Raw genomic sequence first — 12,518 nt, forward strand, 5'->3', positions numbered from 1 at the left:
TTTAGGGAGCAAGGATTGAGGTTGTCACCGCTTATTTTCTCCTTCCTGATTTTTTCTGCATATCAGCCAGGACTCCCAGGGACAGTCCTGCACCGTCAGGTAGCAGGCCATCACGGTTAGGAATGCAGGCTCTGGCATCAGCCTCCGTGCTTACAGTGGCCTGGGCACGTTACTCAACCTCATCGAATTATTGTGAGAATTAAATGAGCTAACATGTTTAGCACTTGGATTAGTGCCTGGCACATGGTGTAAGCACTTACTAAGTTTCAACATTATCACTACTATTGTTATTAGAAGTCTGTCTTTGGGCTGGGCACGGTGGCTCATGCCTGTAATCCTAGGACTTTAGGAGGCTGAGGCGGGTGGATCACTTGAGGTCAGGAGTTTGAGACCAGCCTGGCCAACATGGTGAAACCTCGTCTCTACTAAAAATACAAAAATTAGCTGGGCCTGGTGGCAGGTGCCTTGTAATCCCAGCTACTCAAGGAGGCTGAGGCAGGAGAATTGCTTGAACCCAGAAGGTAGAGGTTGCAGTGTGCTGAGATCACGCCACTGCACTCCAGCCTGGGTGACAGCACAAGACTCCATCTCAAATAAAAAAAAAGAAGAAGAAGAAGAAGAAGAAGAAGAAGAAGAAGTAGTCTGTCTTTGGCCACAAAGGTTTCTTTTTTTTTTTTTTTTTTTAACTTTTTAAGTTCCAGGGTATATGTGCAGGTTTGTTATATAGGTAAAGTGACATGGGGGTTTGTCGTACAGATTATTTTGTCACCCAGGTATTAAGCCTAGTACCCATTGGTTAGTTTTCCTGACCCTCTCCTTCCACCCACTGTCCACCCTCTGAGAGGCCCCAGTGTGTGGGGTTCTCCTGTATGTGTCCATGTGTTCGCATCACTTAGCTCCCACTTATAGGTGAGAACATGTGGTATTTGGTTTTCTGTTCTTGCATTAGTTTGCTGGGGATAATGACCTCCAGCACCATCCGTGTTCCTGCAAAGGACATGATCTCATTCTTTTTATGGCTACGTGGCATTCCATGGTGTATATCTACCACATCTTCTTTATCCAGTCTACTATTGATGGACTTTTAGGTTGATTCCATGTCTTTGCTATTGTGAATAGTGCTGCAATGAACATACACATGTGTGTCTTTATAATAGAACAAGTTATATTCCTTTGGGTATCTACCCAGTAATGAGGCTGCTGGGTCAGAAGGTATTTGTTTTTCAGTCTTTGAGGAAGAACCACACTGTTTTCCACAACAGTTGAACTAATTTCCACTTTCACCAACAGTGTGTAAGCATTCCTTTTTCTCTGCAACCTCGCCAGCATCTGTTTTTTGTTTGTTTTTTGAGATGGAGTTTTGCTTTTGTTGCCTGGGCTGGAGTGCAGTGGCGCGATCTTGGCTCACCACAACCTCTGCCTCCAGGGTTCAAGCGATTCTCCTGCCTCAGCCTCCCGAATAGCTGGGATTACAGGCATGCACCACCACGCCTGGCTAATTTTATATTTTTAGTAGAGTTGGAGTTTCTCCATATTGGTCAGGCTGGTCTCGAACTCCTGACCTCAGGTGATCCACCTGCCTCAGCCTCCCAAAGTGCTGGGATTACAGGCGTGAGCCACCATGTCCAGCCTAGCATCTTTTACTTTTTGACTTTTTAATAATAGCCATTCTGACTGGTGTGAGAGGGTGTCTCATTGTGGTTTGGGTTTGCATTTCTCTAATGATCCGTGATGTTGAGCTTTTTATCATATCCTTGACTAAGACCCATCAGTCAATTTGTGGAATCAAGGTTGGCTTCAAGATAGACTAACTCCTAGTAGATTTTTTCACTAACAGTTATAATCCCTGAACCGCAGACTCTACACTGAAAAGGTCCCATCATATGGGCACTCCTGCTGCTGAAAAAATTGAACATAACAGTATTTCAGATAAACCTATGAGAAGAGGAAGCTAAGTGGAGGTAGAATTCAAACTTGTTCAGAGAAAGATACAAAACGAGAGACGTGAAATAACCATTGTCTGTAGGTCTGACAGCAAGAAATAGAGATAGAAGAGCATCATTTGAAGTTTTGAACGGTTTACGGTAAAAATATTAATGGTGAATGCTTATCAATCACGTCTGTGTGTCAGGCACTGTTCTAAGTGCTTTATGTTCATTAACCATTTGCAGTAAATACTGTTATCCTTCCCATAAAACAAGTGAGGAAAGAGAGGCTTAGAGAGGGGAAGTCAGTGGCCCCAAATCCTGCAGCTGACAAGTGATGGACTTAACCAGGATTCAACCCTAGGCAGTCTGATCCCAGAACTCCAAGTGCTAATCGTTCACCCTCTCCCTCCTCCCACCCTCCAACCTCAAATAGACCCCAGTGTGTGTAGTTCCCCCCATGCGTCAGGAACGTAGGGCCATTGAAGCAGCCTTTAGCTTATAGAGATGATTTACAATCACGCGGAAGGAGAGTTTTGCTTAAAACTGGTAGAAGAAATAGGTAAAGTAAGTGGGAAATGAGGTAAGCTTCTTAGCTACACAAATCATCTTCACAACTCAAGGCTTGAATATCTTCAGTGTTCAGTTGATGTATCTTCACTATTTGATATGCAATAAATATTCTCTCTTCTTTTTCACTATAAGAGCAACGTCATTTTTCAGTTTCCACAAGCTGGACTCAGGTAGATCCCCCAAATCCTTAAACATCTGTGACCATTGGTATACGACCGGTCGAAGCATTTGATCATCTTCCTAAAAAAAAAGTGAAAAAAATTATAGTGATAGACTTCATGTCATCAGAGTAAAAAATATTGTGTATATATGATGGGGTGCCCATTAAGTTCCCCTTTGGGATAGAAAACTGCTTTTGAAAGCTGCTAGCAGAGGCAGTAAGTCACCTAGGAGCAGCTTTGTTTCGGATGACCCTAAGTTACTGCCAGTAGGGAAAACTGGCAAGATAATTCAAATATTTTCAATTGGAATGTTACTTACATAGTGTTTTAATACTGTCAAAGGAGTATTAAAGGAGTCTTGAGGAGCCAGTGGGTGTAGGAGCTCTCCCAATGGTAGGGTTTTGCCGATGCTTCCCCTAACTGTGGAGGCAAGTACCCCTGAGAACTAGGAATGCCCTGGGGCAGAGTCCTGGAGACAAGTGGTGGAGGAGATGGTACCACACTGGCTGAAATTGAGAACAGCAGAGAGCAGGTAATGTGATATAGTGGAGGAGATGGTACTGCACTGGCTGAAATTGAGAACAGCAGAGAGCAGGTAGTGTGATATAGTGGAGGAGATGGTACCGCACTGGCTGAAATTGAGAACAGCAGAGAGCAGGTAGTGTGATATAGTGGAGGAGATGGTACCGCACTGGCTGAAATTGAGAACAGCAGAGAGCAGGTAGTGTGATATGGTGGAGGAGATGGTACCGCACTGGCTGAAATTGAGAACAGCAGAGAGCAGGTAGTGTGATATGGTGGAGGAGATGGTACCGCACTGGCTGAAATTGAGAACAGCAGAGAGCAGGTAGTGTGATATGGTGGAGGAGATGGTACCGCACTGGCTGAAATTGAGAACGGCAGAGAGTGGCACTGGGATTCAGTTTCTGTTTCCCTGAGTATTAGTGAAATGCCTGTTCAAATCCTTTGCCGATTTTTTTCTAATGTGCTTTCCAACATACTATCTTTTTTTAATCTTAAAAGTAATTGTATTCTGAATACTAATGCTTGCTAAATAATACTAATATATTTTCCAGGCTGTGGTTTATTTGAAACTTTGTTTATGGTGTCTTTCATTTAAGCAGTTATTCTTTTTTATTGTGAGATACGTAGAACGGAAAAGTACCCTAAATGTATTGACAGGCCTAAAGTGAACACACCTGCTCTAGAGAGCCCACTGCCTGGAACTCCTCCTGTCACCTTCTTCCTGTCCCAGAAGCAACTGCCAGCCTGACTTGTGTGGTCACCGTTTTCTTGCCTTTCTCAGTAGTTTTGCCACCTAGAGTATATCCCTAAACAATATATTTTGCCCTCTTTGAATGTTTATAGAATCATACTGGATGTCATCTTTCATAACTTGGTTTCCATCACTATTGGAAGACTATTCTTGTTGCCTGTGGCAGTTGTTCACTTTCATGGCAATGTAGTGTTACACAGCACAGAGGGGGCCAAAATTTACCCATCTTCGGTGAACATATATTAGGGATGTTTCCAGTTTGGGGCTACTATGGAAGAGGGTTTTATGAACAGCAGTGCACATCAACTAAGATTTCTGTAGTGTTTTTCAACTGGCCCCTCATCTGAACCACAGAACGGAAGTGATTTGAATAACTGTTTTCTCAGTTCTTTCAAGAATGGTGTGTAACTAGTGCCATGCTAGACATGTATGACAGAGTTAGCTTATTTCATAGGTTAGATGCCTCAGTGCAGTAGGTTCTCAAACTTGAAGGCAGAATCACGGAGAGGGTTTGTTGAAACACGTTACTAGGCCTCACACCCAGAGATTCTGATTCAGTAGGTCTGGGGTGGGGCCCTGGAATTTGCATTTCTGACAAGCTCCTAGATGCTGCTGAAGCTGCTAGGCCATAGGGCACACTTTGAGAACCTCTGCCTGAGGCATTAGGGCTTAATTCTCTGCAGAACCAGTTCACCCGTGAAGGAAGGAAAGTTGAATTGCAGGCTTCTAGGTTCTAGTATCTTCAACTTTTAAGTAAATGACAAATAATTTTTAAATGGTTGTACCAATTTATACTCCTCTCAGCCACACGACAGTTTCTGTTACTTTATATCTTCACCAAAACTTGATATTGTCAGTCTTTTTAATTTTTGCCAGTATGGAAGGTTAATAATGGTATCTCATTGTGGTATCAATTAGTATTTCCCAAACTATTAATGCAATTAAGCACTTTTCCATATATTTATTGGCATTTTTAATTTCCTCTTTTGTGAAGTTCCTGTTCAAATCTTTTGACCATTTTTTTTTCCTATCGGGTTGTCTATTTTTCTTTTTGGTTAGTAGTAGTTATTTATTTTGGATATTAGTCCATTATATGTTAAATGTGTTGCAAAGAACTTTTCCCATTCCTTCTGGCTTTTTCATTTTGGTGTCTTTTGATGGACCAAAGTTCACTATTTTAATTTAGCTGAATTTATCAGTCTCCCTCTTTAAAGCTAGGGATGTGCCTGTGTGTGTATGTGTGTAATGCATAAGAAATCCTTTTCCACCATGAGGTCGTAAAGACAGTCCCCTGAAGTATCTTCTGAAAGCATTAGAGGCAGGGCATGGTGGCTTATGCCTGTAATTCCAGCACTTTGGGAGGCTGAGGCTGGAGGATTGCTTGAAGCTAGGAGTTCGAGACCAGCCTGGGCAACATAACAAGACCCCATCTCTATTTAAATAAATAAATAAAAGCATTAGGGTTGTGCCTTCCACACTAAGCTCTTTAATTCTCACCTGAAATTGATTTCTGGGGTAGTTTTAGATAGGGATCCAGTTTCATTTTTCCCCATACATATTCCTAATTCCCCAGCGCTGTGTATTGAAAAGTCAATCCTTGCCACATTTATTTGCAGTTCCACTTGGTTGTATATCAAGTCTGTAGTCCTGAATAAATCTGTTTCTGAGCCTTCTATTCTTTTTCTTTGGTTATTTATCTATCTTTGGGCCAACACCTCACTTTACTGCCTCTGTTACAGAGGCATTAAAATGAAGTGTTGATAACAGGTAGGGCAAGTCTTTCTGTCTTGTGCTTGGGTCTGGTCTCATCTTGGCTAGTTTTTGCTTTTGCAATTCCATGCAAATTTTAGAATTATCTTGTTAAGTTCTATTACATTTGATTGGAATTACAATTACACTGATTCTGGGGGGAGAGTTGACAGATGTACAATAACAAATCTTCCAAACCATGGAGAGGTGGCAATTTCTCTATCTATATCCTTTTAAACATCTCACAAATAAGTTTTAAAATTTTCTCCATAGAACTCTTACATATTTTATGTCAGCTATAGGCCTAAGTATTCCATATATTTGATGCAATTATCAATGGTGTCTTTTATTTTAAAAATAATTTTCTGCTTGCTGCTGTTATATTCAAATACAGTTAATTTTTAAATTTTGATTTTTTGTATCCGGCAACTTTGTAATTCATTTATAAATCCTTGGGGATTTTCTGTCTGTACAAGCAGGTCATCTGGGATAATACTAGAGGCAGCGCAGTATAGACTGGGGAACAGCACCGGCAGGGTCTGGACCTCAGCCCTGCCACACATGAGTGATGTGTCTTTAGACACGTTCCATGAACTGTAAAATAAGGTCAATAATAGTACCTGCCTCATAGGGTTGCTGTGAGAATTGAGTCAGTAAATGTAAAGCACTTAGTAAGTGTTACATAAGTGTATGCTATTATTGTAATTACTTTTCTTTCCTTCCCAGTCATACTTTGTATTTCTTGCCTTACTGCATTGGCTAGAACCTAAAGGACAGAGGTCAAGAAAGCTGGCGTCCCTGACCTCCCGATCTGAAAGGAAAAGCTTTCAGTCATTCATCACTAAGCATTGTGTCCACTGTGTGTTTAAGATTGCCTTTATCAGATTAAGGAATGTCCATTTTATTCCTAGTTTGCCAAGAATTTTTACTGTCATAGGATGTTTAATTTGGTCACATCTTTTTCTGCATCTGTTGAAGTAATCAAATTATTTTATCTTATAATCTGTTAATATGATGAATATGATGAATTATATTTGGTTTTATAATGATAAACCAAACAGGGTAGTCTGTATATTGTATTGTAAAGTGAATGGACATCAATCGTGCAGTGACCATGGTTGCGTGGAGCCAGCCGGATGTGCACTAAAATAAAAAGGTCAGAGCAGGGACGGATGGCGGCCTGAGAGGGCAGTAGATTCGCGCTCACAGAGGTCAAGCAAGGCCTCCTCACCTTGCTCTTCTGCTTCTGCATACACGTCCTCAAGCTCAGGAAATACAGTTACATCAAATGTCTAAATTGGATGGAAAGAAATTCTGTGTGCTCCCAGGATTCCAGTTACTTACAAGAGGTTGATACCGTCTGAGTCTGAAAAGCTGCCCTCTGGCTGTGTTCACGCGTTGGTAGAACCTTCAGAGCCTTGGCAATCTCTTGGTCAGAGCCAGCTTGCTGTGTGCACATTTGGCTCATCTCCCTGGCGGATGGCAGTTGCGCAGTCATCCCGCTGATCTTCAGAGTGTTGGAAGGCTTCTGGGCTGAGGTGGAAAGAAAAAGGTAATATTGACTATGGGCATCTCTATATTTATTTATTTTGGTGGCATTCTACTACATGAGCATTTATCAGGCACCAGTTTGGATCCATCCAAGGGAAAGGGGAAATCTCACAGGGCAGAAGAAATGTCCAGCATTTTTTGTTTATGAAACAAGATACGAATTAACTCATTTAAAAGTTTGTTTCTTAAAAGACAAATACACATCCCAAATGTAGGAGTCTAGGGATAAGCTACACAGCCAAGACTGGAGCAGTCTCTCACCTTGACCAGAAGCAGTTTCCGCAAGTGATGCTTTGAGAAGCATGTTCTCCTCTCTCAGGCTCTGTTAATGGTCCTGCTCTAGCTTGAGCAGCTACAGATAAAGTTCTGGTATCTGGTTTGATGCTGCCTACGAGAAAACATGTCAGTTTCGTCTTTTGTTGTATCATCTGCATATTCTTTGATACTGGCAATGTTTGTACCGTGGGAAAATCAAATGGGATGGGAGTGTGTGTTTGGTGAGCAGAGTTGAAGCCCCTCAGGGTACACAGGAGTAAATAAAGAAAACGTTTGTTAAGGGGGAAGGAACGTCAAGCAGCTGTCATCAGAGATTTTCTAGCCACCTGGGATGCCCATTTTAATGTCCTATGTACACACCTGGCTTGTATCCTTCACAGTGGAAATTTTCTTGGTGTCTACCAGGATGTGGCCTTCACCTGTGACCATGAGGCCCAGCTGGGAGCAGCTCAGCTCAGCGCAGCCTTCTGTAGTGGGGAGAGACACAGTCAAAGAAAGAAACATCCCAGTTGCCCAGCTCCAGTGTCATGTGAGAAGTTGTTAAAGCATATAACCACCCTGCTGGATGAGAACCCAGAGGCCCAGGGGAAGAGATGGCTCTGGCCCACCGCTGTTAGGACCCGGACTGCCTCGCTCCTCTACCCCTTCTGCAGCCCTGAATGTATGGCATGTCTGATGAAAGCATAAGTAAGCAAGGTACCTTGAAGGCCCCATAGGTCAACAATAAGGGCATTTGTCTGCAAATAATTCAGAAACTCCTGAGATGCAGTTAAGGCTGCAAATTGGACAGTCTCTTCAATTTGTGGATTCACACTTTTCCATGCAGGTTTGGTATAGATAGTGTTTGGAAGGTCATAAATTCTGTACCTGAGAAAAACATAAAACATAATTTAAAACCAGAAGGGACACATTTGTAAAGAAAAGGGACAGATAAGCCAAAGATTTACAGCCCATGTGTCAGATAAAAGATGACCTATGATTGATTCTCATGTTTATCAGCTCCAACATCTTATTCAACGTGGATATCATCACTATATAATGATTTTTTTAAAAAGCCTAGGCTGGGCACAATGGCTTACGCCTGTAATGTCAGCATTTTGGGAGGCTGAGGCAGGCAGATTGCTTGAGCCCAGGAATTGAACACCAGCCTGGGCAACATGGCAAAACACCATCTCTGTAAAAAATACAAAAATTAGGTGGGTGTGGTGGTGCATGGCTGTAGTTCCAGCTACTCAGGAGGCTGAGGTTGCAGTAAGATGAGATCGCACCACTCCATTGCACTCCAGCCTGAGCAACAGAGCAAGACTGTGTCTCAAAAACAAAAACAAACAAAACGGATTTCAATAAATCCCTTCTACTTAGATAATCAAAAATGGTTAATTTTCCATGTGAGGCGGTGATTTGGTTTTTGTTCTTCAAAGTCTCCCTTTATTGCCTTATCTTTATTTATTTATTTATTTTGAGACAGAGTCTCGCTCTGTCGCCCAGGCTAGAGTGATCTCGGCTCACTGCAACCTCTCCCTTTGGGGTTCAAGCATTCTCCTGCCTTAGCCTCCCAAGTAGCTGGGATTACAGGCGTATGCCACTGCACCTGGCTAATTTTTCTACTTTTAGTAGAGCCGGGGTTTCACCATGTTGGCAGGCTGGTCTTGAACTCCTGACCTCAAGTGATCTGCCAGCCTCAGCCTCCCAAAGTGCTGGGATTACAGGCGTGAACCACCACACCTGGCCTGCCTTATCTTTCAATATCCTTTTAGCCTAATTTGTTTAAGCATATCTGGTGCTTCTGCCATATCATAATACAGTCCTTTTGTTTCCAACTAAAACCCAAAAACTGTTTTGCTTAGATAACATGGTTTTACTGGATATTCTTTCTGATAATTAGAATTTCTGCTTCAGTTCCGTAAAAAGTTCAGTACACACTGACCACAGGCCAGAGACCTGGAGGGACATGTGGCCCCTCTATAAATAGATGGGAAATAGTCGTCTCAAAGTTAGACAGAGAAACTATGAGGGAAAATAGTCATCTTAAAGTTAAACAGAGAAACTTCCTCTATTAAATAGGTGAGGAAATAGTCATCTTAAAGTCAAACAGAGAAACTTAAGAAAACTTTGTGATAAGTTCATTTTTAAAACTTGAAGAAAGACTGGACTGCCCCCCTCAGGGTCCACACGGCAGGTGGCGTGTGTGGCTCTGTTCCGTGGTGCAGGCTGGTCCCCTATCTGAATGCCCCGCTTTGCATCTTCCTTCATCCAGTTGACGCCAAGGCACCGGACAATGTGAATCTGAAAATCCATCCTCTTGCCCAGCAGCTCCAAAGGGTCGGTAACCACATCCTCCTCGCCATGCGTTCTACAAACGGAAGAGGTGAACGCTGACCTCGGGTTAGGCTGGGTCCAAGCAAGTTAAGATTGTGATGTTAAGGGGGTTCAATAGAATCCTTAAGAGAGAGCTAATTTCACTGAAGACAGGATCAGTAGAGTTCATTCATGCATTCAAGAGACACTAAACAAGAGCCCGTTACCCTGGCACGTCAAAGTAAGATCAGGCCTTCTCAAGGATCTCCCTGCCTGGAGGAAAAAGGAAGATAAACAGCCTCATGCGATAGATGCACACAGATGTGGATGCTAAACTTGCATTGAAGATTTAGGTAGGTTCCCAGTGGGACAGAGTGGGAAAGCCAGTGGCTGCCCAGATGCAGCCTCTCAGGTTGTCATCTTCCTTTTCCTTTGTTTCTTTATAGTCTAGAGAGAACCCCAGGCCTACAAGCTCAGAAACTGACTCAGACAGCTTTCCAACAAGGGACTGCTGTCCTATCAACCAGGCTCACAAAGTCTGAAACCTTTCAAATTAAATTCATTAATTTGCAACAGGAAATACAACTTGCAGGGCAGCCCTGAAGCTCGAGGTAGCCAAGTGATCAGAGAGCTGCTTGGAGTAAAGGCAGTGAGTTGTTGGGCAGCTTGGTTTCTTGGTCATGGAAACTTGAGGTTCTCTTCTTGAGCTGATTTCTTCTTCAGAAAGATGGAAAGGTTGCACTGAGTGCCTGTAAGGGCCTGGCACCCAGACCAGGCCCCTGCCAGCCTCTCGGCTTAGGATTGCTAAAAGACTTTTGCTTTTGTAAAAACTGGCTGTGACAGCTGAGTATCCAGAGAGGACAGTTGAGGGTAATGAGGCAATGTTTAGGACAGCACTGATAGCTCAAAACAAAGCCTGTGCCCACAGAAAGGTCAGGTGACAGCACAGAGTGAGGTCGGCTTCATAGTCCCTACCTCGAGAAAAGGGCTGAGCTGGAAAATCAGCTTCTACTTCCGGCTCTTGAAGCAGGTTGGGCCTTCAGCACGGGAAAGCATCCCACGCGGCAGATGCCAGGCCCACAAGGCCAGGAGGGGAGTGTGGCTGGGGAGGCCCCGCAACCCACTTGGCTTCTCTCCTGAGGGTTCATTGTTTGGAACCCACCCAGCTCTTTCGGTTTTGTCCAAGGCTCCTTCCACTATACCTGCCTCTGCTAGATGTCCTCCTCGTTCCTCAGGTCCCCCAGGGGATAGCAAAAATCAAATTTGTTGAGGCCAAATGGTGAATGAATGAGCTCTTTCATTTGTCTTATGAATGACCTGTTCAGGGTACCAAGTTGACCACTCCGTCAGGAGAACTCAGGCCTGCTCTGGATTTTCTGTGTGTGACTGACCCAGAAGTAGGCAGGGGGGAGAGGGAGACACTCACTGTCCTGTGAGGCAGCAGGGTGCTATGCAGACACGCAGCACCGCCTCCTCCAGCCCGTCACAGTTCAGAAACTCCACTTGCTCCTCCAGCTTCATGCAGTAGGCCAGCGACTGGAGCCGGATGTGAGCTGAGCCCAGGTGGACGACCTCGCCAGGATCCCAGAAAGGGTGGTCTTCTTGAGCCACAGGGCCGTTCATCTAGAAAGTGCTGGTAAAGTTCCTCCATTAGGAATTTCCTATTGATGAACTTGGCTTTTGACCATATCCACACCTGGAAACAGAGAGGTAGGTCACCAGTATTTGATTTCATCTGCTGCTCTAACAATTCATCACTCTGATTTTTCCCAGCACGCTCCCTCCATTGACTGGGTTTGGGGTACTCATGACCACATCCCACTCTCTCCAAACCTAGCTTTGCTGACATCAAGAATACCGTATTCATTCCTGGACCTGTTACTTCACCATTGCTTGAGCCTAGGAAATGACTTAGAGGAGATGATGAAGGGGGTAGAAAACAGACCCTCTCAGGAGAAATGAAGGTTTGGGGCTTATGGTGTGCAGAATGGTCCTCAAAGATGCCCACGTCCTAATCCCCAGAACCTGTGAATATATTACTTTTATGGCAAACGGAAATTAAGGTTTGTCATCAGCTGACCTTAAAATACGGAGATTAGCCTGGAGTGTCCAGGTGGCCCCGATGAAATCACAAGGGTCTTCAATGTGGCCGAGAGAGGTAGAAGAGAGATTCAGAAAGAGATATGACAATGCCTGCGGGGTCAGAGAGAGGCTATGTGGTGGCTTTGAAGATGGAGGGAGGTGGCCTCTAAAAGCTGGAAAGGTGCAGGAAACAGATTCTCTTCCTCAGGCCCAGAAAGCAGTACAGCCCTGTCGACACCTTGCTTTTAGCCCAGTGAGACCCAATTTCGACTTCTCATGTGTAGAACGATGATAAGGTAGTAAGTTTGTGTCATTTAATGAGCCTGGTCATTCATTAACAGCAGCCATGGAAGATGATGCAGGGGTAGTTAGTCTGGAGAAGAGCTGAGAAGTGGCTCTCCCACCACGATTGGAGTGCACACGGGCAGACATCCACACACACAGGAGACACTCCCCACAGCCTTCCCAGCCCAGCATGGCAGGCATTCTAGGCTCCATTCTGCAGAGACCCAAGCAGGCGTCCTTCCTTGTTCAGGGGTTCACATCCAGTGCGCAGCAGATCCAGGGCAACAGCCTGCCGCTGTCTTCCTCCTCACTGGGTGAGGACAGGGTCTCTGTCAACACTGG

At 44.0% G+C, this 12,518-nt stretch overlaps 1 protein-coding gene across 1 annotated transcript in view; it reads right to left on the reverse strand.

The window, feature by feature from the left end:
- Window positions 1–2,585: 2,585 nt before the first annotated feature.
- Window positions 2,586–12,518, reverse strand: part of LOC129458299 (kinesin-like protein KIF28P) — a 58,902-nt gene continuing 48,969 nt past the window's right edge. Inside the window, 9 exon segments of the mRNA XM_063613597.1 lie at window positions 2,586–2,738; window positions 7,029–7,092; window positions 7,094–7,217; window positions 7,497–7,619; window positions 7,868–7,978; window positions 8,212–8,372; window positions 9,724–9,864; window positions 11,236–11,421; window positions 11,423–11,505. Coding sequence (XP_063469667.1) covers window positions 2,586–2,738; window positions 7,029–7,092; window positions 7,094–7,217; window positions 7,497–7,619; window positions 7,868–7,978; window positions 8,212–8,372; window positions 9,724–9,864; window positions 11,236–11,421; window positions 11,423–11,505 — 1,146 coding nt within the window.

The sequence above is a fragment of the Symphalangus syndactylus genome, chromosome 19 (genome assembly GCF_028878055.3).
Source record: "Symphalangus syndactylus isolate Jambi chromosome 19, NHGRI_mSymSyn1-v2.1_pri, whole genome shotgun sequence".
Classification (NCBI taxonomy): domain Eukaryota; kingdom Metazoa; phylum Chordata; class Mammalia; order Primates; family Hylobatidae; genus Symphalangus; species Symphalangus syndactylus.